At 39.4% G+C, this 23,432-nt stretch overlaps 1 protein-coding gene across 8 annotated transcripts in view; it reads left to right on the top strand.

Moving 5' to 3' along the window:
* Positions 1-23,432, top strand: part of PCGF5 (polycomb group ring finger 5) — a 100,455-nt gene that overhangs the window by 51,727 nt on the left and 25,296 nt on the right. For 6 of the 8 annotated variants that reach the window (XM_039482269.1, XM_039482275.1, XM_039482272.1 and 3 more), the window contains 4 exons: positions 620-716; positions 20,117-20,172; positions 20,286-20,345; positions 22,916-22,987. In XM_039482269.1, the coding sequence (XP_039338203.1) occupies positions 620-716; positions 20,117-20,172; positions 20,286-20,345; positions 22,916-22,987 (285 nt within the window). The remainder of the gene's footprint in view (positions 1-619; positions 717-20,116; positions 20,173-20,285; positions 20,346-22,915; positions 22,988-23,432) is intronic. The other 2 variants (XM_039482273.1, XM_039482271.1) reach the window with 1 other exon arrangement.

The following is a 23,432-nucleotide window of genomic DNA, read 5'->3' as shown; positions in this document are numbered from 1 at the left end:
GATTTTAAGATTCAAGTACTGAATGTTCACCAGTGCTTCTACTATCACTGTTGTTAAAGGCCATATATGTGGAGGGAAAAATAGCTCATTTCAACCCATGGAACAATTTTTTATAATTTTCTTTTTATCTTTTTAGAAAATAGTAGATGTCAAGTTTTTCAGTCACCAGCATTACGAGGATTTTGTATCATAACTGATTGCAAACTTACCTTCATTTCAGATCCTCCAAAGTCATGGCTATCACCTGCTTTGCTGAGACTCCACAGCATGCACTTTTCTCTGAATCTCTATGCAATGTTGTGAGGAATATAAAACAATTTTAAAAATTGCATACTTACAAACAATACTCTCCTAACCTGTATTCGCTCAATGTTGTAATATCTGAGCAGGTCACAGCTAGTCATAATTTTTGGGAACAAGAAACAGATAAGTTAATGGTGTATTGTAATCACTTATGTTAAAGAATACCCCTCTTATCCCTGCTTCCAGAAGCATTCAGCATTAGTCTGGTTTTTTTAATTTCAAGCCATATGTGAGCAATAATATTTTCTTGATCTAAAAGTTACATTGTAATAATGTATACTTTTATCTAATTATGGCATTTTTTTCTTTGTTACAGTTTGTAAGACATGTATTGTTCAGCACTTTGAAGACAGCAATGACTGCCCCAGGTGTGGCAATCAGGTGCATGAGACCAATCCATTAGAAATGTTAAGGTAGGACAACATTAAACAAAATTTGACTAAATATAACGGTCTTTTTAATAACGTCATTGTTCTAAGGAAATGCCATAACTACTTCTTTTTTATTTTTAATTTATACAAATGCTGACTCCTGTGTGTATGCTCTAAGCACCCTTTATAGTACTTGAATATAAAACTAAATGAATACCCAGCATAACCCACCAGCAGCAAACTAGTTGACTAGAAAGTTTCAGTTCCCCCTCCTTTAAATTACTTCCTGGCTTCAAATGCGTGGAAAGAAAGGTGACCATTGTAGTTTGACTAACCTTCATTTAGAATAAATTCACTTAAAAGGAGAAAGCACTTTTAAAAATATTTCTGACATCTATGCTTATTTTGCAACTGGGAAAGGAGCAGTGGCACAAACTCTATGTATTCCCTAGAAAGCTCGTTACTATATTTTAATGGTCTGTTGTTTTGCCCATTGCTCTGTTGCCTAATGTTTATATTTAAATTTACTGTTGTTTCTAGTATGGCCTTTCAATGTATTCATTCATAATTCAAATGTTCCAGAATGCACTTGTACAGTTGATGGGTACCATTTCAAACCCGATCTCTAATAAGTCCCTTTTCCAGATAACTGCCTCACCAGGAATTGCATACAATAAGTTTACATATGTAGATGATTGCTTGATCTAGGCTTGTAGATTGATTGGCATTAAAATTTATATGCCCTCCTCCCCCATCTGGATGCAAGCATCCTTAAAGTTTAGCATTAAATATCCATAATATACTTCGATTTATTCAAGACATCAGGCAGAAGCTAGACAGAAATCCCCTCTTTAGCAGACAAGAGAACAGTAGACGTAGTGTTTTCCATCCCTAAAGGAACCCAGTGTGATTTTATATGAAATAGAAACAACAGAATTGGCGAATTACTATGTCACATTCCCAATGGCATGTTTCTTGGTTTCTCTCTGTCATATTTATAAGTTGCCTATCACCTTGATTTCAACATAAGATTTCCTCAGAAGAATTCAAAGTTTCAAGAAAAACAATTGTTTAACAGAGTTTTGAATTGTCATGATGTGAAAATATATTTCACACAGTTAAAGGCATAATCTTCCAATACCTAAATTCTCTGTCCTATCTGCCTTGTTGAGCAGCTTTTCCTTGATCCAATTTAGACTAACAAGGCTACCTCTAGACAATGTTCACCCTTAAGTACATAACTAATTTCCCACAGTGCAAAGTACTTACTGTGGAAAGAAACAAATGTATATGAAATATGGAATCCTATAGGCTGTTTGAAAGGCAAAAGAGTTCACTGCTATAATCCTCATAGAGAGAATATGGGATATCTGTTACTTTTTTTAAAACACATTTTATTTTTTGAACCAGCCCTAGCTCTGTCCCCCATTTCCTGTGTCTTTCCTTCCTTTTTCTGTCTCTGATAGTGTCACCAATGTACTGGCAGCTGCAGAAATTAACAGGAGCTACATACACTCCAGAACAGTTTCTCCAATGTCCCTCTCTCAGCCCACGTAGTTGGATGGACTATAAGTTCTTCTACCAGCAGATGGAGTTGGAGAAAAGCAAAATTCTGGTGGCAACACTCTTGCTTTAGAGGGCTCTGGCTGTGTCTGTTTGTCTCCAGCCCATGATGATAGTACTCTTGTTCTTAGCCTAGCCATCTTTTTCTGTATGTTTATATTTTCTTTTATCTCTCTCTCACCTCTCTGTCAGGATTAGATTGTTTAGTGAAGGGTGCTTTGAAATGACACTAGAAGAAATTGTTCCATTTTGCTCAGCACTGATAAGGCCTCAACTGGAGTACTGTGTCCAGTTCTGGCAATCACACTTGGGGAAAGATGTGAACAAATTGGAGAAAGTCTAGAGAAGAGCAACAAAAATGATTAAAGGCCTTGAAAACATGGAAAGATTGAAAACAATGGATTTGTTTAGTCTGGAGAAGACTGTGGGGGGGGGGGGAACATGACAACAGTGGTCAAGTACATAAAAAGTTGTTATACAGAGGGTGATATCCTTATCCACTGAGGACTGGGCGATAAGAAATTGGCTTAAATTGTAACAAGGGAGATTTAGTTTAGACATGAGGAAAAATGTCCTAACTGTAAGGGTAGTTAAGTACTGGAACAAATTGCCTGGAGAGGTTGTGGAATCTCCATCATTGGAGGTTTTAAGAACTGGTTAGACAAACACCTGACATATCCAGGTCCAGTCTACATAATTCTATAACTAAAAGGGAACTTTTAGGGTGAAAATTAGTACCCATTTGTTCAATCATTAAAATGCGTTCATCATGGAAGGAGCCTTGGCCTTGCCAGAAAGAGAGTAAGAACTGCCTATACAATGGTTATTGCATGGTGGTTCTCCTGAGGATGGCTGTTCCAACACTTTTTGCCCATGTTCTGCAAAGGTAGTTACAGCTCCAGCCTTAGATGGCTTTGTAGATTTGGATGATCAGCTCTTCTCCCTGGAGACTACTTAGTAGGCCAAATAATAATTGGGAGAAATTCAGGTTCTCCCATATATAGTCCTTATATGAAATATATCAGCCTTCATGGCCATGGCCTCTGTCCTAATCTCATGACAGGTCACAGTTACAGCTTTTGACCCAAAGGAGAAAGAAGCCTCAGTCTCAGAGTTTTTCTCAGCAGCGGATTAGCATCCTTCCGTGGATACTGTTGTTATGGAGAAAGCTATGAAAACTAATAATCCTGAAGGGAAGAAATTCCTAAGGGGGTGAATTGGACCGTTTTAAAAAAAGAAAATATAGTTATGCCAAGTAAACAGGTGAGCTGCATTCTTAATCTACAGGAGAACTCCTTGGAGTCAAAGAAGAGAGCTTCAGTTATTGCTAGCCAATGGACTATGTTTATTCACAAGATTTTTGACACAGGATGGACTATAATGGAAAACTCCCCACTATTCCATATGCTCTTAGACAACTTTTAAGTGGTTCAAAGAATATATCTAATTTCAGTTCTTGTAGCATCTAAAAGTATGTGTACATTGCAGCTGGGAGCAAGCCTCTCAGCATGGGTAGATAGACTTGGATTTGTGGGGCTCGAGCTTGCATGCTAACAATAACATTGTGGACATTGCAGCTCAGGCAGTAGCTTGGGCGCTGAAACCCACACAACCCCCTGGGTCTAAGCTCAGGTGGCTAGCCCAGGTCTCTGCCAGAGCTGCAATGTCCACAGTGCTATTTTTATTGTGTTATCTCAAATCAACCTAGCACGAGTCTGTCTACCCAATCTGGGAAGCTCGCTCCAAGCTGCAGTATAGACACACTCTAAAATAGAATACAGCATCTAGAAGTGCATAGAAATACCACTTTCCTAGTTGATTGGATGGGAGGGTCCAAAGGTTTCAATGGACTGGAAATCAGAGAGACCGCACCTAAGAGAGGTCATGATTTTTGCATAGTTTCTGTGCAGATTGTGATCTGTTTGACCTACAAAATCCTGCCATTAGTAAGGTATAGATCTGGTAAAATGATATAGCAGAAAGAAAACACCAGTACTGTATAGTCTTTAAGGGTTTTTCCTCAAGGGGTGATTGATATAGGTACAAATATATTATAGATATTGATATTAGGGCTGTCAAACGTTTAAAAAAAACTAATTGTGATTAATCTCGCAATAAAAAAATTAATTGTGATTAATCACGCTTTTAAACAATAATAGAATACCATTTATTTAAATATTTTTGGATGTTTTTCTACATTTTCAAATATATCTATTTCAGTTACAACACGGAATACAAAGTGTACAGTGCTCACTTTATATTTATTTTTTATTACAAATATTTGCACTGTAAAAAACAAAAGAAATAGTATTTTTCAGTTTACCTAATACAAGTACTGTAGTTCATTCTCTTTATCATGAAAGTTGAACTTACAAATGTAGAATTTTGTACAAAAAAACCCTGCATTCAAAAATAAAACAATGTAAAACTTCAGAGCCTACAAGTCCACACAGTCCTACTTCAGCCAATCTCTCAGACAAACAAGTTTGGTTACATTTGCAGAAGATACTGCTGCCCACCTCTTGTTTACAATGTCACCTGAAAGTGAGAACAGGTATTTGCATGGCACTGCTGTAGTCAGCGTCGCAAGATATTTATCTGTCAGTTGCACTAAAGATTCATATGTCCATTTATGCTTCAACCACCATTCCAGAGAGCATGCGTCGGGTTCTGCTCGACAATGATCCAAAGCAGAGCAGACCGATGAATGTTCATTTTCATCGTCTGAGTCAGATGCCACCAGCAGAAGGATGGATTTGCTTTTTCTGGTGGTTCAGGTTCTGTAGTTTCCGCATCAAACTGTTGCTCTTTTAAGACTTCTGAAAGTGTGCTCCAAGCCTTGTCCCTCTCAGATTTTAGAAGGCACTTTAGATTCTTAAACCTTGGGTCGAGTGCTGTAGCCATTTTTAGAAATCTCACGTTGGTACCTTCTTTGCGTTTTGTCAAATCTGCAGTGACAGTGTTCGTAAATCAAACATGTGCTGGGTCATCATCCAAGACTGCTATAACATGAAATATATGGCGAATGTAGGTAAAACAGGAGACATACAGTTCTCCCCCAAGGAGTTCAGTCACAAATTTAATTAACACACATCACCAGCATGGAAGCATGTCCTCCGGAATGGTGGCTGAAGCGTGAAGAGGCATACATATGTTTAGCATATCTAGCACATAAATACCTTGCAACGGCTACAAAAGTGCCATGCGAATGCCTGTTCTCACTTTCAGGTGACGTTGTAAATAAGAAGCAGGCAGCAGTACCTCCCATAAATGTAACTCCTTGTTTGTCTTAGCAATTGGCTGAACAAGAAGTAGGACTGACTGTACTTGTAGGCTCTAAAGTTTTACATTGTTTTGTTTTTGAGTGCAGTTATGTAACAAAAAAAAATCTACATTTGTAAGTTACACTTTCACACTAGAGATTGCACTACAATACTTGTATGAGGTGAATTGAAAAAATACTATTTCTTTTATCATTTTTACAGTGCAAATATTTGTAATAAAAACTAATATAAAGTGAGTACTGTATACTTTGTATTTTGTGTTATAATAGAAATCAATATATTTGAAAATGTAGAAAAACATCCAAAAATATTTAATAAATTTAAATTGGTATTCTATTGTTTAACAGTGCGATTAATCGTGATTAATTTTTTTAAGTTAATCGCGTGAGTTAACTGTGATTAATCAACAGCCCTTATATATAAACGTATTCAGAAATAAAATAAATCATGCCTCTGAAAAATTTTCATCGAAAAATGTTTGGATGCAAAATGGCTTTTTGGAGGAAATGGAATTTTTTGTTTCCTTAAAAATTTTCAGTGAAATGAATCAAAATGAAAATTATTTTGAATCCAAAATTTTTTGATATGTTCCCCCCCCCCCTTTTCCAGTGGGAGAGATGGCAATGGGAACAACAGTAATCCCTCTTATAACTGAAACAAAATGATTTATTTAAATCAAGACAATTTTAATTTCACTGAAACATTTCCGTGAAGATTTTTGAACAAAGTGAAAATATTGTAATTTGTTTGAAAATTCACAGAAAATACTTGGTTTTTTTTTTTTACTATCCCCCAAAACCGAGTTGACACAGGCAAAAAATAAAAAAAAATAGATGACAACCTAGAGTTCAACTCAGTTCTGTGACCTTGGTTATGGAGCCCTGTCTTTCCATAGGCATTCTTCCCTCTGTGTCCCTCAAGCAGTTATTTTATGGTTCTTCCCAGAGTACAGGTGCCAAGAGGAGGGTGAAGTGAACTGAGGTTAATTCCTTGTTAACTAAGGACCAGATAGTGCCCCAGCAACCTGTCACGGCTGTCTACAATACTGGTTTCCAAGGCAGACTGATGAGCACTTTTTCTCCTAGACAGAGACTTTTGAGATTTTTCTCTGCAATGGCATAACAACATAAGAACGGCTATACAGGATCAGACCAATGGTCCATCTAGCCCAGCATCCTATCTTCTGACAATGTCCAATGCCAGGTGCTTCAGACGAAATGAACAGAACAGGTATTCATCAAGTGATTCACCTCCTGTCACCTGTTCACCACTTCTGGCAAACAGAGGCTACGGAAATTTCAGAGCATCATTTTGCATCCCTGTCCAGCCTGGCTAATAGCCATTGATGGACCTGTCCTCCATGAATTTATCTAGTTCTTTTTCGAACCCTGTTATAGTCTTGGCCTTCACAACATCTTCTGGCAAAGAGTTCCACAGGTTGACTGTGTGTTGTGTGAATAAATACTTCCTTTTGTTTGTTTTAAATCTGCTGCCTGTTAATTTCATGTGATGACCCCTAGTCCTTGTGTTATGAGGAGTAAATAACACTTATGTACTTTCGACATACCAGTCATGATTTTATAGACCTCCGTCATATCCTCCCTTAGTGATCTCTTTTCCAAGCTGAAAAGTCCCAGTCTTATTAATCTCTCCTCATATGGAAGTTGTTCCATATCCCTAATAATTTTTGTTGCCCTTTTCTGTACCTTTTCCAATTCCAGTATATCTTTTCTGAGATGGGGCAACAGATCTGCACACTGCATTCAAGATGTGAGCATACCAGGGATTTATATAGAGGCAATATATTTTCTGTCTTGTTATCTATCGCTTTTCATGATGATTCCCAACATCTATTAGCTTTTTTAGCTGCCGCTTCAGACTGAGTGGATGTTTTCAGAGAGCTGTCCACAATGATTCCAAGATCTCTTTCTTGAGTGGTAATAGCTAATTTAAACCCCATCATTTTATATGTATAGTTGGGATTATGTTTTCCAGTGTGCATTACTGTGCATTTATTAACACTGAAATTTCATCTGTTATAGTATCAGGACTTCCATCTTTGTTGTGGGTGCTCTAGTTTGACAAGCCTTAAGGCTACAAACTTGGTAGGGAAAAATCACTTTGGTAGTTTTGACCTACAAGAGACACTCCCATTTTAAATTGTTAAAGAAGCATCTGAAAGTTGCCTTCCCCCTTGGGTCAGTCCTTTTTACCAAAGGGTTAGCAGATTTGGGGATGCAATGTCCTGACAGCTTTTCACCTCCTCCAAGGTCTTCAAATGTGCCCAGTTGTGCACACTAGTCTTTTACTTCCTGGGTTTTTTATAGGCGCCTACTCTGCAGTTTCTTACTGGCTAGAGTAAAGATGTATTAGGGATAAGTAATTTTGTTGTTCCATATTCCTCTATACCACACAGTATATAACCCACAATTTTTGTGGGGCTGTTTTGAGTTAGGGTTGATTTTCTCTTTGAATAATTTTCCATGTAGTTCCTTTACATTGGTAAGGTTTATATTGTTTAGGTAACTTCTATCTAAAGTAAATTGGGAGACAGCCAGACTGCTGTATAGAGGGAGTGATATCACAGGAGCTAGGTTGGTGGGTTTGGTTTGGTATTTTTTCTCTCTGCTGAAAAGAGGACATTTACCCATTGTCTGGGCTTTTAACGGGAACTGAAGAAACCAAATTAACAGATAAGAAATTAACTATTCCCTGAGGTACAGTTTGCATGGTGAAACTTACTATAATTGATCTAATATCACCTGGGAAAAGCTGTAATAGGTGTCTGACTCATATGCTTAAAAAAGTAGTTTAATATTAATGGTAATTTTTGAGGAAGCATGATGGACTACCTACCATCTCTTTGTGCCCAGCAACTATCTCTTGCTTTCTGCAAGGGTAAAAAAAAAAAAAACAGCCCCCAACCTTTTACGCCAGTAATGTAGTCTGAGTTTTTCTTATTTTGTAACAGATATTGTACCAGTAGAGCTTATGATTAAAAGTGAAGAAAAGATCCATATGGTGTCAATATAAGAGCAAATATTCAGGTCTTAATTTCATCAGAGTTGTTTATTTGTTTACTCCCTTGTGACAGCTACAAGCTGCATGTGGATTTATGGTTAGGTGTTTGTATGTAGAGCAGTTCATGGGAGAATGGCATGTTTAAATTATATACAAAAAAGGCAGGGTGATATTCAGCTGCATCTGACCAGTTTGGTTAATAAGTATCTCAAAAACTGTTATTCTAAGCTTTTGGGGAGGGTAGGTGTGAAAGGCTCTCTCTCTTGTTATATATGCTATATATAAATGTTTATAGGTATTCATATTGCTTCCCCTCACCATAGTACCTGAGTGACTCTGATGCACTGTGTTTGTCCTCGTAGAAGATGGTGTGTAGCACAAACAATGCTATTTATACACTGAAAACTAAAATATAGTAGAAATATTTCTCTGTTGATGTGAGAATTTATATGAAAAATTCATTTCTGAAATATATAAATAATTTTGTGCTCTAGGCAGGAAATATGAAGGTAAGAAAAAAATAAGACCACAGGCTAGAACTGCAGAATCAGCAATATTCTGTGGGAAGTTTTCTTAAATCCAGTTACCTTAAAAGGGGTTTATTTGACAAGAACCTTCATAAAACAAATAGTTTGCTAGTTACAATTTATAAAAAACAGTTTTAAAAATATGTTAAACTCAAAGTAATCAGAAGAGCAGATGAGCAGAAATATCAAACTGAGTCTTCTGATGTTGACTATATGGCTTGCTATATATATTTTACATGATGCGTTTTCAGAGAGCCTCTCCTTATCATTGCTTGAGAATGGAATAATATTTTATGTGCAATGGCATTAAACACTATATATGAAGTTTTAACTAAACATGAATTACACTGTAGTTTATTACGCTTGAAACGTCTCAGTGAAATATGAGTGAACTATGTTATTACGTTTGAATCAGTTAGATTTTTGAAATATAGGTACTATATCATTATAAACTAACTTCTGAGTAATTGCCATAAGTATTAATTTTTGTTAAATATATCTTTCAGTTACTAGTGTTCAGGGCCTATCTAAATTGCAAAGTTAACTGTGAAGTTCTGTGTCAATCTAGAAATTGGAGAGTCACTTTCTGAGGGACGTTACATTGTTAAAATCACTTTGGGACCTGTCCTGCATTCCCTGTCTAACCAAAATTATGTATGCACCAAAAATCATTGGGGGCTTTGGGTGCACCAAGAAGGTAGGATCACACTCTTTTGATATCCTGCTCTATGGACGCCAGCGAACCTGAATTAGTTTTCAGTTTGCCTGTGACACACAATTAGTAGTGGAGAATTGCTTTGCTCATGTAATTCGTCCTGTCTTTTAAAAATAAAAATGTCAGGGGCAAGTCTAAAGCTGGTATTTACATTTGATGTTTTATGCTGTTCTGTACGTGTGGAGGTTTTTTTGATGCAGGGTGTCAGGGTTTCCTCCCCACTCTAAATTCTAGGGTGCAGATGTGGGGACCTGCATGAAAGACCCCCTAAGCTTATTTCTACCAGCTACGGTTAAAAACTTCCCCAAGGCACAAATTCCTTCCTTGCCCTTGGTATCACTGCCACCACCAAGTGATTTAAACAAACATTCAGGAAGGGCCACTTGGAGTCCTACCTCCCCCAAAGTATCCCCTCACGCCCCTACACCCCCTTTCTTGGGGAGGCTTGAGAATAATATCCTAGCCAATTGTTTACAAAGTGAGCACAGATCAAACCCCCTGGGTCTTAGGACACTGAAAAATAATCAGATTATTTAAAAGAAGTTTATTTAAAAAAAATAAAAGAATCACCTCTGTAAAATCAGGATGGAAGATAACTTTACAGGGTAACAAAAAGATTCAAAACACAGAGGATTTCCCCTCTAGACAAAACTTTAAAGTTACAAAAACAGGGCTAAACCTCCCTCTTAGCACAGGGAAAATTCACAAGCTAAACCAAAAGATAATCTAACGCATTTCCTTGCTATTACTTACTATTTCTGTAATATTAGAAGCTTAATTCAGATACGGCTTGGGGAGATGTATTTTCCCTGCCCTGGTTCCTCGATGACCCGGAGAGAACGAAGGGCACAAAACAAAAACCTTCTCCCACAGATTTGAAAGTATCTTCTCCCCTTATTGGTGCTTTTGGTCAGGTGCCAACCAGGTTATCTGAGCTTCTTAACCCTTTACAGGGTAAGAAGGGATTTTATGCTACTCTTAAATGGATGTTTATGACACCCCCCCCCCCCCCCCCAATCACAGATGGTGCTGGACAGCCTGCTCCACACTGGCTGTGATTTTAAAATAAAAATTTTGGAGAGCTAAACTCCACCGAAGACGTTTTTTGTTATTGTTCTTGATGATATGAAGCCACTTTAGCGCAGCATGGTTGGTTTGCAGGTGGAAACGCCGTCCCCAAACATATGGGTGTAGCTTCTCCAGTGCGTATATGATGGTGTAACATTCGTTTTTGCTGATTGACCAGTGGCTTTCCCTTTTAGACATTTTTTTTACTGAGAAACACGACGGGATGGAATTTTTGATCGGTCCTTCCTTCATTAAAACTGCTCCCACACCACGCTTGGCTGCATTTGTGGTTACTAGGAAAGGTTTGTCAATGTTTGGGGCCCTTAGCACAGAGTCAGACATGAGTGTTGCTTTAAGCTGGTTAAAGGCCTTCTGACACTCTTTAGTCCACTGAACTGCATTTGGCTGGGTTTTTTTGGTTAGGTCTGTCAATGGGGTGGCGATTTGGCGGTAGTTCGTTACAAATCCCTGTAATGTCCGGCCAAGCCTAAGAAGGGTTGGAGCTGTTTTTTTGACTTTGGGACAAGCCACTTTTGGATAGCATTTACTTTGATAGTCCCTTGATCCACCTGGTGTCCAAGGTAATTCACTCTGTTTAGGCCTATTTGACACTTTTTAGCACCTATTTAACAGTTAGTCCTGCCTCCCTTATGCACGTGAAGACCTTCTGGAGATGCTCCAGGTGTTTTGCCCATGAATCAGAAAAGATGGCCACAGCATTAAGGTAGGCAACTGCAGATTCTTCCAATTCCGCTAGGAGACTATTTACAAGTTTTTGGAAGATGGCGGGTGCATTTTGCAGCCCGAAAGGGAGCACATTAAATGTATACAGCCCTATATGGGTGATGAAGGCTGATCTTTCCTTGGAGGATTTATTTAGCGGTACTTGTCAGTACCCCTTGGTTAAGTTTAAGGTAGAGATGAACTGGGCACGTCCCAGTTTCTCCAGTAGCTTATTTGTGCATGACATTGGATAGTTGTCTGGGTGAGTCACAGCATTTAGCTTATGTTAGTTCACGTAAAAGCGTATTTCCCCATCCGGTTTGGGAAGTAGAACCACTGGAGATGTCCATGCACTGTTAGACGGGCGGATTACCCCCATCTGTAGCATGTTCTGGATCTCCTGTTCTATAGCAGTTTTGGCTTGAGGAGCCACATGCTAAGGTTGGGCGAGCATTACCTGTGTCAATGGAGTGGTATGCCCGTTCTGTCCATCCTGGGGTGGCTGAGAACATCAGTCCGAAGCTAGTGCACAGCTCCTTGACCTGCTGTTGCTGCATACGTCCAAGGATCATGGAGAGGTTTACCTTTTCCACGCCACCGTTACTTTTTTCTTTCTAGTAGACACCTTTAGGCCACTTAGCATCCTCTCCTTCCTGGGTGGTAAACTGACAAACCTTTAATTCTCTGGAATAAAAGTGCTTTAGAGAATTAACATGGTACCCTTTAGGCCTTCAGTTTGAGGTGGGGGATGCTATGAGATAGTTAAAAGCTCCCAGTTGCTCTTGGACCGTGAATGGCCCTTTTCACGATGCTTCCATATTATGGGCCTGGAGCGCCTTCAAGACCATGAGTTGGTTCCCTACTTTGAAGGAACGCTCTCTGACATGTTTATCATACCAGGCTTTTTGCTCTTTCTGAGCGACTTTTAGGTTTTCTCTAGCAAGAGCTAAAGAGGCTCGGAGGCTGTTTTGTAGGTTGTTTACAAAGTTCAGAACGTTAGTTCCTGGAGAAGGCATAAACCCCTTCCATTACTGCTTCACCAACTGTAATGGCCCCTTAACCAGAGGGCACCACAAGTGGCTATACACAAGTTCAGATGGTGAAAACCCTAAACTTGGATGTGGTACAGCCCTGTAGGCAAAGAGCAACTGCTGCAACACTAAGTCCCAATTGTTGGAGTGCTTATTCACGTATTTACATATCATGGCCCCCAAAGTTCCATTAAACTTCTCCACCAGGCCATTTGTTTGATGGTGGTAAGGGGTGGCAACCAAGTGGTTCACCCCATGACCTTCCCAAAGGCTTTTCATGGTCCCTGCCAGGAAATTAGTTCCTGAATCCATAAGGATGTCAGAGGGCTAACCTACCCTGGCAAAAACGTCTGTTAGTGCCTGACATACACTTTTAGCCCTGGTGTTGCTGAGAGCTTCTGCTTCCGGCCAATGGGTGGCAAAATTCATGAAAGTCAGTATGTACTGCTTTCCTCTGGGTGTCTTTTTTGGAAAAGGACCCAAAATAACCATAGCTACTTGCTGAAATGAAACCTCAATTATGGGGAGTGGCTGGAGAGGGGCTTTGACCTGGTTTGGGGTTTTCCAACTCTTTGGCATACCTCACAAGACTGGACATAGGTAGAAACGTTCTTGCCCATTTCCTCCCAGTGGAAGGACTTCCCCAAATGGTATTTGGTCCTGTTCACCCCAGCATGGCCACTAGGATGATCATGGGCTAAGCTCAAGAGCTTTACATCGTATTTAGTTGGAACTACCAACTGTTTCTGAGGATGCCAGTCTTCCTGGTGCCCACCAGAAAGTTTCCTTGTATAAAAGTCCTCTTTCTACAACAAACAGGGATCGATTAGAAGAGCTGAGAGGCGGTGGGTTGCTCCGTGCCACCGTCCAAGCTCCCTGGAGGCTTTCATTGGCTTTCTGTTCGGCCTGGAATTGTTCCTTTGATGCTGGAGATATCGGTTCCTTACTGGATTGTGGACTTGGGCCTGGTCCCTCTGGAAGCAATGTAGGTGATGGAGCTGTTTCCGTTGACTATGAACCGCTTTTTGCTGGTGCACTTTGTTGTATTTCAGGCTCTTGTGTAGGTTTATTTGCTGCTGCCAGTGCAGGCTCAGTGGTGCCCTCTGGCGTTGGAGTTGTAGACGTGGTTGCAAGCGCTGGATTCAATGCTGGCAATGGTTCTGGTGCTGGTTGCTCTGCCAGTTCCAGTTCTGGGACTGGCTCTGGCTGGCTCTTTGCACCTGGTTCTACTACTGCTGTTGCAGATGTTGGCATGGGGTCCGGTTCTATCACCTTCATCTGGGTCTTTGGTAACAGAGACAGGGCCCTGGTAGAAGGCTCAGAAACAGAGCTAGGTGTGAAGGCTTGTTTAGCCTAGCTGCGGGTGACCATTCTCGCCTTCTTGGCCTGCTTCACGTGGTGGGTCAAGTCTTCCCCCAGCAGCATGGGAATGGGATAATTATTATAGACTGCAAAAGTCCACATTCCTGACCACCCCTTGTACTGGACAGGCAACCTGGCTGTAGGCAAGTCAAAAGAGGTTGACTTGAAGGGTTGAATCGTCACTTGGACCTCTGGGTTGATTAAGTTGGGGTCCACTAAGGATCGGTGGATAGCTGACACGTGGGCTGCAGTGTCCCTCCATGCTGTAACCTACTTTCTGCCCACACTTACCCTCAGAGCAAAGGGAAATTGTATCTGGGAGGCATCTGGACCTGAGGACCTTTGGTGGGACACTGGTACAATGAACTGTACTCTATTAGGGTTCTTGGGACAGTTGGCCTTTACATGCCCCAGCTCGTTACATTTAAAACATCGCCCAACTGACTGGTCAGTGGGGCGAGGTGGGTTGCTGAAGAATGGTGTGGTGGGATGGTAAGATGTCTGGGGTTTTCCTTGGGATGTAGGTGGGGCCTTGGGCTGCCCCCGGTGGTATGGTGTGGTCTCGGGGTGTCCCTTCTGGTATCCACCCAAACTGCGACCCGGGTTGTTCCTCTCTGCTACCTCCACCTGTTTTGTTCTGATTTTCCCCGCTGAGTCCATTTTTTTTATTCCATAACCACTGTTTTACATCATCATAGTCAGGAACTGCTCCTGTACAACCAAATCACACATTCCTTCAAAGCTAATTACAACCTTTCCTTTGACCCATTTATCTAACAGATCCTTCATCTGGTTTACATAAGCCACATTACTTACTCCAGCCCCTCTCTTAAGGGCTCTAAATTTTACTTTGTAAGTTTCAGGGGTAATTTGAAATTGTTTTAAAACCAAATCCTTAAATTTACCATGGTCAGAAGCATCATCAATAGGCATCTTATTGAATATGTCCAGAGCTCTTCCAGTCAATTTTGCTACCAATGTGGTCATCTTGTGATCATCAGGAATTGCATGGAGGGTGCACAGTCTTTCAAAGGTGATGAAATATTCAGCATTATCACTGGATTTATTATACTGTGGACATAGTCACTCCCATTTGTGGATTTTTGGTGGAGTGGAGCCAGAACCCTTCAGCAGCTGTCTTTTTAACTCCATAACAGTGAGGTTATGCTTCCTCTCTCTTTCCCTCTCCTCCTGTTCATGCTTCCGGTCTTTCATAGCTCTCTTGAGGGCAGTCTCCTCTCTGGCTCTTTTTGCTTTCATAGCTTTCTTGTGGGCAGTCTCTTCTCTGGCTGTTTGTACCTCCAACTTCAAGTGCCTTGAGGCCATCTGTCTATCATTTTCTTTTTCTCTCTCTTTAGCTTCAAATCTGGCTAATTTTAATTTTTTTTGGACTTCACTGTCCATCATCCTAGCCTTCCTGTGCTTAATCTAGCCTAACCCAAGAGCTAGAAAGCAAGAAAAAAAAAAAACTTGTGAATTCCCCTGCAGGAAGTTAACTACCCTGCCCTCAGTCAGAGAAAAAAACTCCAGGTGCTATCAGCTTTTAAAAAAAAAAGTCCTTTAAAAAAAAAAAAAAACCTTCCTGGCTTTCAAGCAGCCAAAAGAAAAAATGTTTTTAAACTCCTCAGGACTGTGCTTCTGGTTCAAATTGATCCTACCACTTACACCATGTCAGGGTTTCCTCCCCTCTCTAAACTCTGGGGTACAGGTGTGGGGACCCACATGAAAGATCCCCTAAGCTTATTTCTACCAGCTTAGGTTTAAATCTTCCCCAAGGCACAAATTCCTTCCTTGCCCTTGGTATCACTGCCACCACCAAGTGATTTAAACAAACATTCAGGAAGGGCCACTTGGAGCCCTACCTCCCCCAAAATATCCCCCAAACCCCTGCACCCCCTTTCCTGGGGAGGCTTGAGAATAATATTCTAACCAGTTGGTTACAAAGTGGTTCCCAGTACCATTGCTGACCAGATTCTCAGGCCAGGATCTGCTCCCGAAGTCTGTTCCTTTTGTCTTTTTAGGTGAAAGAGAGAGAGATGGATAGGGAGAGATATCTTGGGGTGTGTTTTCCCCTCACTTTATAGTCCAGTCCCTCTTTTGAAATGTATTTTCCAGAGGGCTATCCCTAGATAAAATTCATTGCTGCTGTTAGGTTGGAGCCTTGTGGTGAAAGAGGTTTCAGGCTATTGTTTGCTAAGATACAGATCTGTTTGTACTTGCCTCTCTTCCTTGCCAAAAAGTGGCCACTTGATAGATGATTGCCCATCAACTTTTATGATATCTGGTTAGAGTTGTCATTTTGTCCTTTGTCTTTGAGAAGCTGGTTTACCCAGACTTGTCTGGTAAACACATTTCAGATCTAATGTAGCTGTTTATAACTTTATATATAAATAATTATGATGATATTGGCCAGTGAGTTATTAGTTTTCAAATGATCCTTACAATGCATATTTTGTACAAAGATTATTATAGTGGCATGTAGGATGTGAATACTGTAATAGATGGCATGATGGGATTGCCTACACTGGCATGTGGCCCATCTGCGACTGATACTGGCAAGTCTCTCCAACTGCTGGGGATGGGACACTAGATGGGGAGGGCTCTGAGTTACTACAATGAAATTCCTTCCCAGGTGTCTGGCTGGTGGATCTTGCCATCATGCTTGGAGTCTAACTGATCACCATATTTGGGGTCAGGAAGAATTTTCCCTCCAGGTCAGATTGGCAGAGACCCTGGGGTTTTTTCGCCTTCCTCAGCAGCATGGGGCACAGGTCACTTGCTGGTTTAAACTAGAGTAAATAGTGGATTCTCTGTAACTTGAAGTCTTTACATCAGCAATACTCAGACCTCCATTCTTCAGGAGTCAAATTAGCGATCAACAATACCCAAAAGAGTCACAGTAATGTTAATTGATTTTTTTTAAGTATTTATTTATTTAAATTTATTTACACACACACAGAGCAAAATGACTGACTAAGTAGTATTATTTTATCAACTACAGTTGGTTAATAACATAGTAAAAGAATCCTGATTGGTTGTTAATTAAATCACACAGTGTTTTAATGTCATGTGCCACAAAGAACTTCAGGAGACGCTTTACAGAGCCACTTGCGAGCCTAAGTCTAAGTATCACTGCTTTTAAATCATGATTTGAGGACTTCATTAACTCAAGACAGGTTATGGCTCTGTTACAGGAGTTGGTGGATGAGGTTCTGTGGCCTGTAATGTACAGGAGGTCAGACTAGATGATCATGATGGTCCCTTATGACCTTAAAGTCTATTAATCTAAATAAACAAACTGCAGTTAGGAGTTTCAGATGATGCACACACATCTTCAAACAGCTTGGTTTGCTACATTGTCATTTTGCAAGTTAATAATCTCTAATATGCATGATAAGGGGTCCGGGATGGGAAATTTAAGGATTTTTTGTTTAGAAAATATTAATATTGGTGTTAGAAAATGTTAATTAATACTTCCGTATTTTTAACACAGAGACTTGCCATAATTTCCAGAAAATAACATGCTCTTTTCCTTGAATTTTGATGCTGAAAATTAAAGGAGGTGTGTGTATGAGTGCATTTTCTCTTTTACATTATTAATTATTGTGAGGGCAAGTAGCGTGTACTATAGACATCTCACATAATCCAACAGCAAGCACTGCATTTTTGATGTGACCTCTGAGTGACTCTAGAATTGTTTTGTTTCCCTAGTATTATTATATTGTACCTTATTTGTTTGCCTTAGAGTCCTGTTTGTTGTCCAGGTTCTGAACAGCGTACTTTACTGTTGGTGAGAGGAGATGAAACAGTGAGGAGAGGAAGGAAGAGAAAACAGGAGAGAAGAGGAAACAGAGAGGGAGAGGAGACCAAAAGGAGAGGTGAAGAGGTAGAAAGAAGAGGATAGACTAAGTGGACAGGAGAGTGGGTGAGATTAAGAGAGGTAAAAGAACGTTCTTAGCTTTAGCAGTAAAAACATAGATGCATGTTATTTTCTGGAAAAGATTATACCTGTTCTTGGCAGCTGTATTGGAAAAAATGCGTCATGTCATATTTTAGTGATCAGAAAATTGAGAGTGAATTAATATCAAAACCCTGCATTTTTATGTCTCTAAACACCCATGTACGTAGTGTCTAACCATAAATACAGTATGTGGTGGGTTTTTTATGAGAGACTGTAGCTGAACTAAAGACTTAAAAACCTATTAGGACAACTGTCTCTTGACCAAATTTAGACCTGGATTAAATACGTTCAACTCTTGTTGGGTGTAGCTGGATCACAAAACCAGTGTAAATGGAAAAGTAGCACAGCTGGCATCAATTTGGCACCCAGTAGCCTCAGTTCTCAGCTGTGCCAAATTCACGCTCTTTGCAGCTTGGGGAAAGCTGGGAGATAGGCTCAAAGCCACCTTTTTGCTTCCTTGATCTTGCACTGGCTGATGTCCGGCAGGATTCCCAGCATAATTTAGAGCAGCCTCTAACTTATGCTGGCAGCAACCAGTCAGCGTCCTGGGGGATCTGGCAGAGCTCTGTGTGCTCAGACCCGCTCCTAGCATGTCCCACCTCCATCACGCCCTCTGTGTGAAGAAGTGAAACAAGTTGCATTGAGCCAACTACTCCAGCTTTGTCGGCTGTGGGATTCTCAGCAGGAGGAGTCCAGGGTGAGTCCCCAGCAAAGCAGCCAGAAGAGGGACCAAGGTTTAGCGTAATGAGTGTCCAGACTGAGGATGCAGAAAGTGGGGTGTTCAGGAAAAGAAACTTACAGAAGGATATAAGAGCAAGCCCGCCCCAGCCAACCACTTTCTTACTCCTCTTGGCTAACAGCTTGACAAAGTAGAGTGGAAACACCTTTGCTTTATTTTTGACTTTACTTTTTGTTTTCGTTCTTGTCCTTCTGTTCTTTGGTGTGTAAATTACATTCATTTCCCACACCCAATTAATGCAATATCCATGTAAATTATGCTTCTACCACCTACTCCAATCTGCACCTACCTTTATATCACTGTTGAATTTAACCCTATGGTTTTACTATTCTGTAATGCATAGTTATATTTTAGATGGAGCCGTTAGATTATTTTATCAATAGTCTGTGTTGTTCATACCCAAAATACATACATTCTTTTTTAATCTGAAGATTATTTACTATAGAAAACTGTATGTTTTGTTAGTTTCTATGATACAGCTTTTTTATATATTGAGTTCCTATCCAGGCTGGTAGAAGTGATAGCAGAAGCATATTCTGTCTTGTTGCACAAAGTTTAAGATAACAGCTTCAGTACTACATAGTTACCCATGTCAGTTTACACAAATCGAGACAAAAATATATTTGCTATCTTTATCTGTAAGTAGCCTTCCTTTTGTTAGTTTGTGACACTAACTATAACCTTATGAAACATAATGTTTGTGTGTGCTAGCACTCTATATTAACCTGGTGGTTATTTTTCTGTATGGATACCTGTTTTTAATTATTTTAAAGAGATGGTGTGTCATTGCTTTGTTTGATGGTACCTTGATACTCTGGTGATGGACATCTTAAAAATGCTTATGATCATAATAGTTTATAGCAATGTTCTTTAGTCCAGAAAAAAAATCATAACCAGAAATTTTACCAGAGAAACATTACGGTCAATAAATTTATTATTTAAAGTTGGCTACAGTGGCCGCCATTTTAGAATGGGGTAGGGGGAAGGGTTGGTTACATTTTGCCATTTTTCCAATTGTCCTTTTCAAATATTAAGTGAACAACTTCACAGTGATACACAATAATTTGCATGTGACAGAAATTGAAAAATACTGTGAATGTTTTATATAGTGAGATTGTTTTTCTCCTCTTTCTTCCCCCACTTTTTCTCTGTATTTTTTTAAATACTGACACCTGAAGTTATGCCTGAATCTGTAACAAATCAGTGCAAGGGATGGGTGAGAGGAGATAAGTGTGAATATATTTTTCTCATGTTTTTCTTTTTTTTCCATTTTGAAATCTATTGGATTGTGAATGATGTATTACTTACCAGGCGTATTGTTATATAATTACTGAACTACTTGTTTAGGAGGCTTTTTTAAATTTGTTTTTAATGACTTATAAGGGGTGTCTAAAATCCTGCATAGGCATCTTCTTTCTTTGAAAGAAATTTTTTTTCTTCCTTTAAAGGTTGGATAACACATTAGAGGAAATTATATTTAAGCTGGTGCCTGGACTTCGAGAACGTAAGTTTGATTAGTTTTGCTACCTTTTTTGCGTTATTGGAAGCAGCATTTCTAGTGATATTTCTGTATTGTTGATCTGAAACATCACTTTGCTTTTGTTTGATGTTAACTAGAGGAACTTCAGCGTGAGATCGAATTTTGGAAGAAAAACAAGCCTCCAGAAAATGGACAAGGTGATTTTTTTGTTGTTATTCTAGCTATAAATTTAATAATGTATCTGTTAAGTAATATAATGGCTCCTCCATAGGCCGCAGTTCCCTGCAAATACTTGTGTTTGTGTACAGTTCCATTGAATTCAGTGCTTGGAACTACACTGCATAAAATTACACCTTTGCGTACGTGTTTACAGGATCAGGGCCACAGTACCCTGATGTTTGTCTATTCAGCAATTGTAACTTTTAAATCTAACAATTTCATCCTTATTTTTAGTTGCATTTCCCAATAATATTCCCATGTTTGAGATTCATACTACTTTCTCTTTGAATTCTTAATATCTTTCATATTTGATGTTTTCTACTTTGATCCTAGTTATAATCAACCAGCGGTAAAACATAGAACTATGTGAGTCTTTTATATACAGATTAATTTCTGTTATCAAATTTGGCCAGCTGTTAAGTGGGAGGTTGTCAAGAATTAGGTTTGACAGGTAACAGAAATGTTTTTCCACAAGTGCTAAGCAACTGCTTTATATAGATTCCAGAATGGCTGTCTTTCACTAGTAGTCTTAAAAATCTTTGAGAGTCCTTTATTGAGCTGATAAGTAATGCAGAAAATCCAGGGGTTTTGTATTCTCTAAATTGGCTTCATGATTTGGATGCCATAGCATGTTTGACTTTTTGTAAACCATTTAAAGACACTCTGTCAGTCCAAAGAGAGATTTATTATGCTGTATGAGGATCATCTATTTCAAAGAGACATTTTAAATATATTTTCTGTTTAATATCCTCTTTTCAGTTTGAAAAAATAACATTTCCTACCTCACTTCTTTTGTACATTTGGCAAACATTACAAGGGCAACCTCAATTTTTTCTCTTAATACAATTATTTTAATGTTAGCCTACAGAACAGTTTAGACAAAATTTTACTAGTCCACTACAAAGTACCAGATATAATTAGAAGTACATATTAAATAAACTTAAGAAAAATATTTGTATTTATTAATTTTTATTAAAGATAAACAGAACTGTTAAAAGTGTTATTTACTCATTCTAATGATCCATTAAAAGAGGGGTGTCACATTTACAAGATAAAGGAATATAGCAGAGTCAAGGAAATATACTGTAAATGACCAGTTACTGTAAATTTATACAGCTAAAGATGTATGATATATTTTTAATCAGTTCATCCTTCTAGATCTTCCTCAAATAGTTCAGTTGTTAATCTAAGACAGTTCAGTTATTAATCTAAGGACTTATTTGCTTTGTAAATCAAAGTGTAGAATATATAGGGGTTATGTAGGCTGGCTACTTCCATCTCACCATGATGAAGTCTTGGTTGTCAACTAGGCTGGAAGTTTGCCCACCTTTGCTGCTCCTGTGTGGTTATTGTGACATTTTGGGGATCACCTAGATCAGTAAGGGGTTCTGTCACCACCTGTCTTGTAATTTTGGGTGCCTTACTGCTATGCTATAAAGAGCTCAAGAGTTTTGATACCCGTAGCCAGCCTACAAGCATTAAAGGTCTCAACCCTGGCTTCTACCTGCCTAGTTACTCCTTGTAGGGCTGATCCCACTAGTCCTTCTAGTCTCGAATCTCCCCCAAATCAGTCTGCCGGAGTTCTTAACTACCAGACACTTGGACTTTTCTTCTCTGGTTTGTCACCCCTGAAGGAGTGAAATCTGCCCCCAGTCATGAGTTCACTTTGGCGCGCACACTCCACACAGTTTTCACAACAAATTCTTGTTTGCAGTAAAAATAAACCAAAGTTTTTGTTTAATAGAAAGTCATAGATTCAAAGATGAAATAGAGAGGAAAAGCAAACACAAGTTACACAGAAAATATACATAAAGATGCCGTTTCAGTCTTTACACTTCTATATTAGTTAAATTCCCTTTTCTGATACAAGTTATCTATGGCCTCTGAACAGTTGCCGAGCATATACCCTCTGTTCTAGAGGGGATCCCATGTTTCCCAGATAGCAGCACCCAGCTTAGATGCTGGCCCTCAGTTTTTGGATAGCCTTCACTTCAAACCTTCCTCTCTTTTTAACAGTGTGTACCATTTTGTTTTGTTTTTCTTTCTTTCAGGCTCTGGTAATTCATGGTTACACAGAGCAGGGGAAACTCCCTCCTTCCTTAGTTTTCTTTTCAGTTTAAATGTCTTTTTATTAACTTTAATGATCCACCATTGTATCTTTCTGGCTGGACAATGGATGGGTATTTGAAGTTGGTTTCATGTGAACAACTAACCTGGAAGGTGCCCTTCTCTGCCTGATTATTTCGTCCTCTGTTCTGAGGTGATGCTGTAGTTGCACCACAGTTATTACAATTTTCTACATAAATATACAAATATAGACGAGTGCATTCATAACCATAAGCTGCATACATATCTCCTAATGACCATCAAGGTCAGAACATTACAGGCTTTCATAAAAGACCTTACTTTGGCGTATATTTATACACAGTAACATTGTATACAACCAGTTGATTCATTAGCTTATTCTCTGGGGTTCAGACACACCCTGTTCTCCCTGGAAGTGTCTGCACCCTGATTGTCACAGTTGTTACCTTCTTTTTCTTCTTAGGTATCTGTGGCAGCTTGCTGGTAGAGATCGACAGGATGAGTGGAGGAGTGCTTGAGCAGGGTAGCAGAGAGTGTGAGTGAAGGGTGATCACTTAAGAGTTTTATACTCGTCTTTCTATTTTAATGAAATTATAGGAAAATACACCTCTTTCAGGCTTGTTTAGATTCAAGGTTGGCTGCAGTCATCCTTTCATGGGCTCCATGCCTGGTTTTGGTCACACCGTCAGCTCCTGAGCAGGCAGTCTGCTTAATGAATTTGCTGCAGACCTCTAATTGCCTTTGTTCTCTTATCCCCAGATAATCTTTTAAAGTCAGAGTTTTATCTCTTTTATTGTTATTATTTATTTATTTTTCAGTCCATTTCCTGAGGGCAGATCTACACTTAAAATGCGACAATGTCACAGCTGAACTACAGTAATGCTTAAGTGAAGACACTCCTATGCCTATGGGAGAGTTTCTCCCATTGGCGTAGTTAATCCACCTCTGTGAGAGGCAGTAGCTGTGTTGATGGGTGAACC

Source organism: Mauremys reevesii, linkage group 7, assembly GCF_016161935.1.
Source record: "Mauremys reevesii isolate NIE-2019 linkage group 7, ASM1616193v1, whole genome shotgun sequence".
In the NCBI taxonomy this organism is placed as follows: domain Eukaryota; kingdom Metazoa; phylum Chordata; order Testudines; family Geoemydidae; genus Mauremys; species Mauremys reevesii.
Note: the sequence above shows the minus strand (reverse complement) of the source record. Positions and strands in the feature narration are given on the sequence as shown.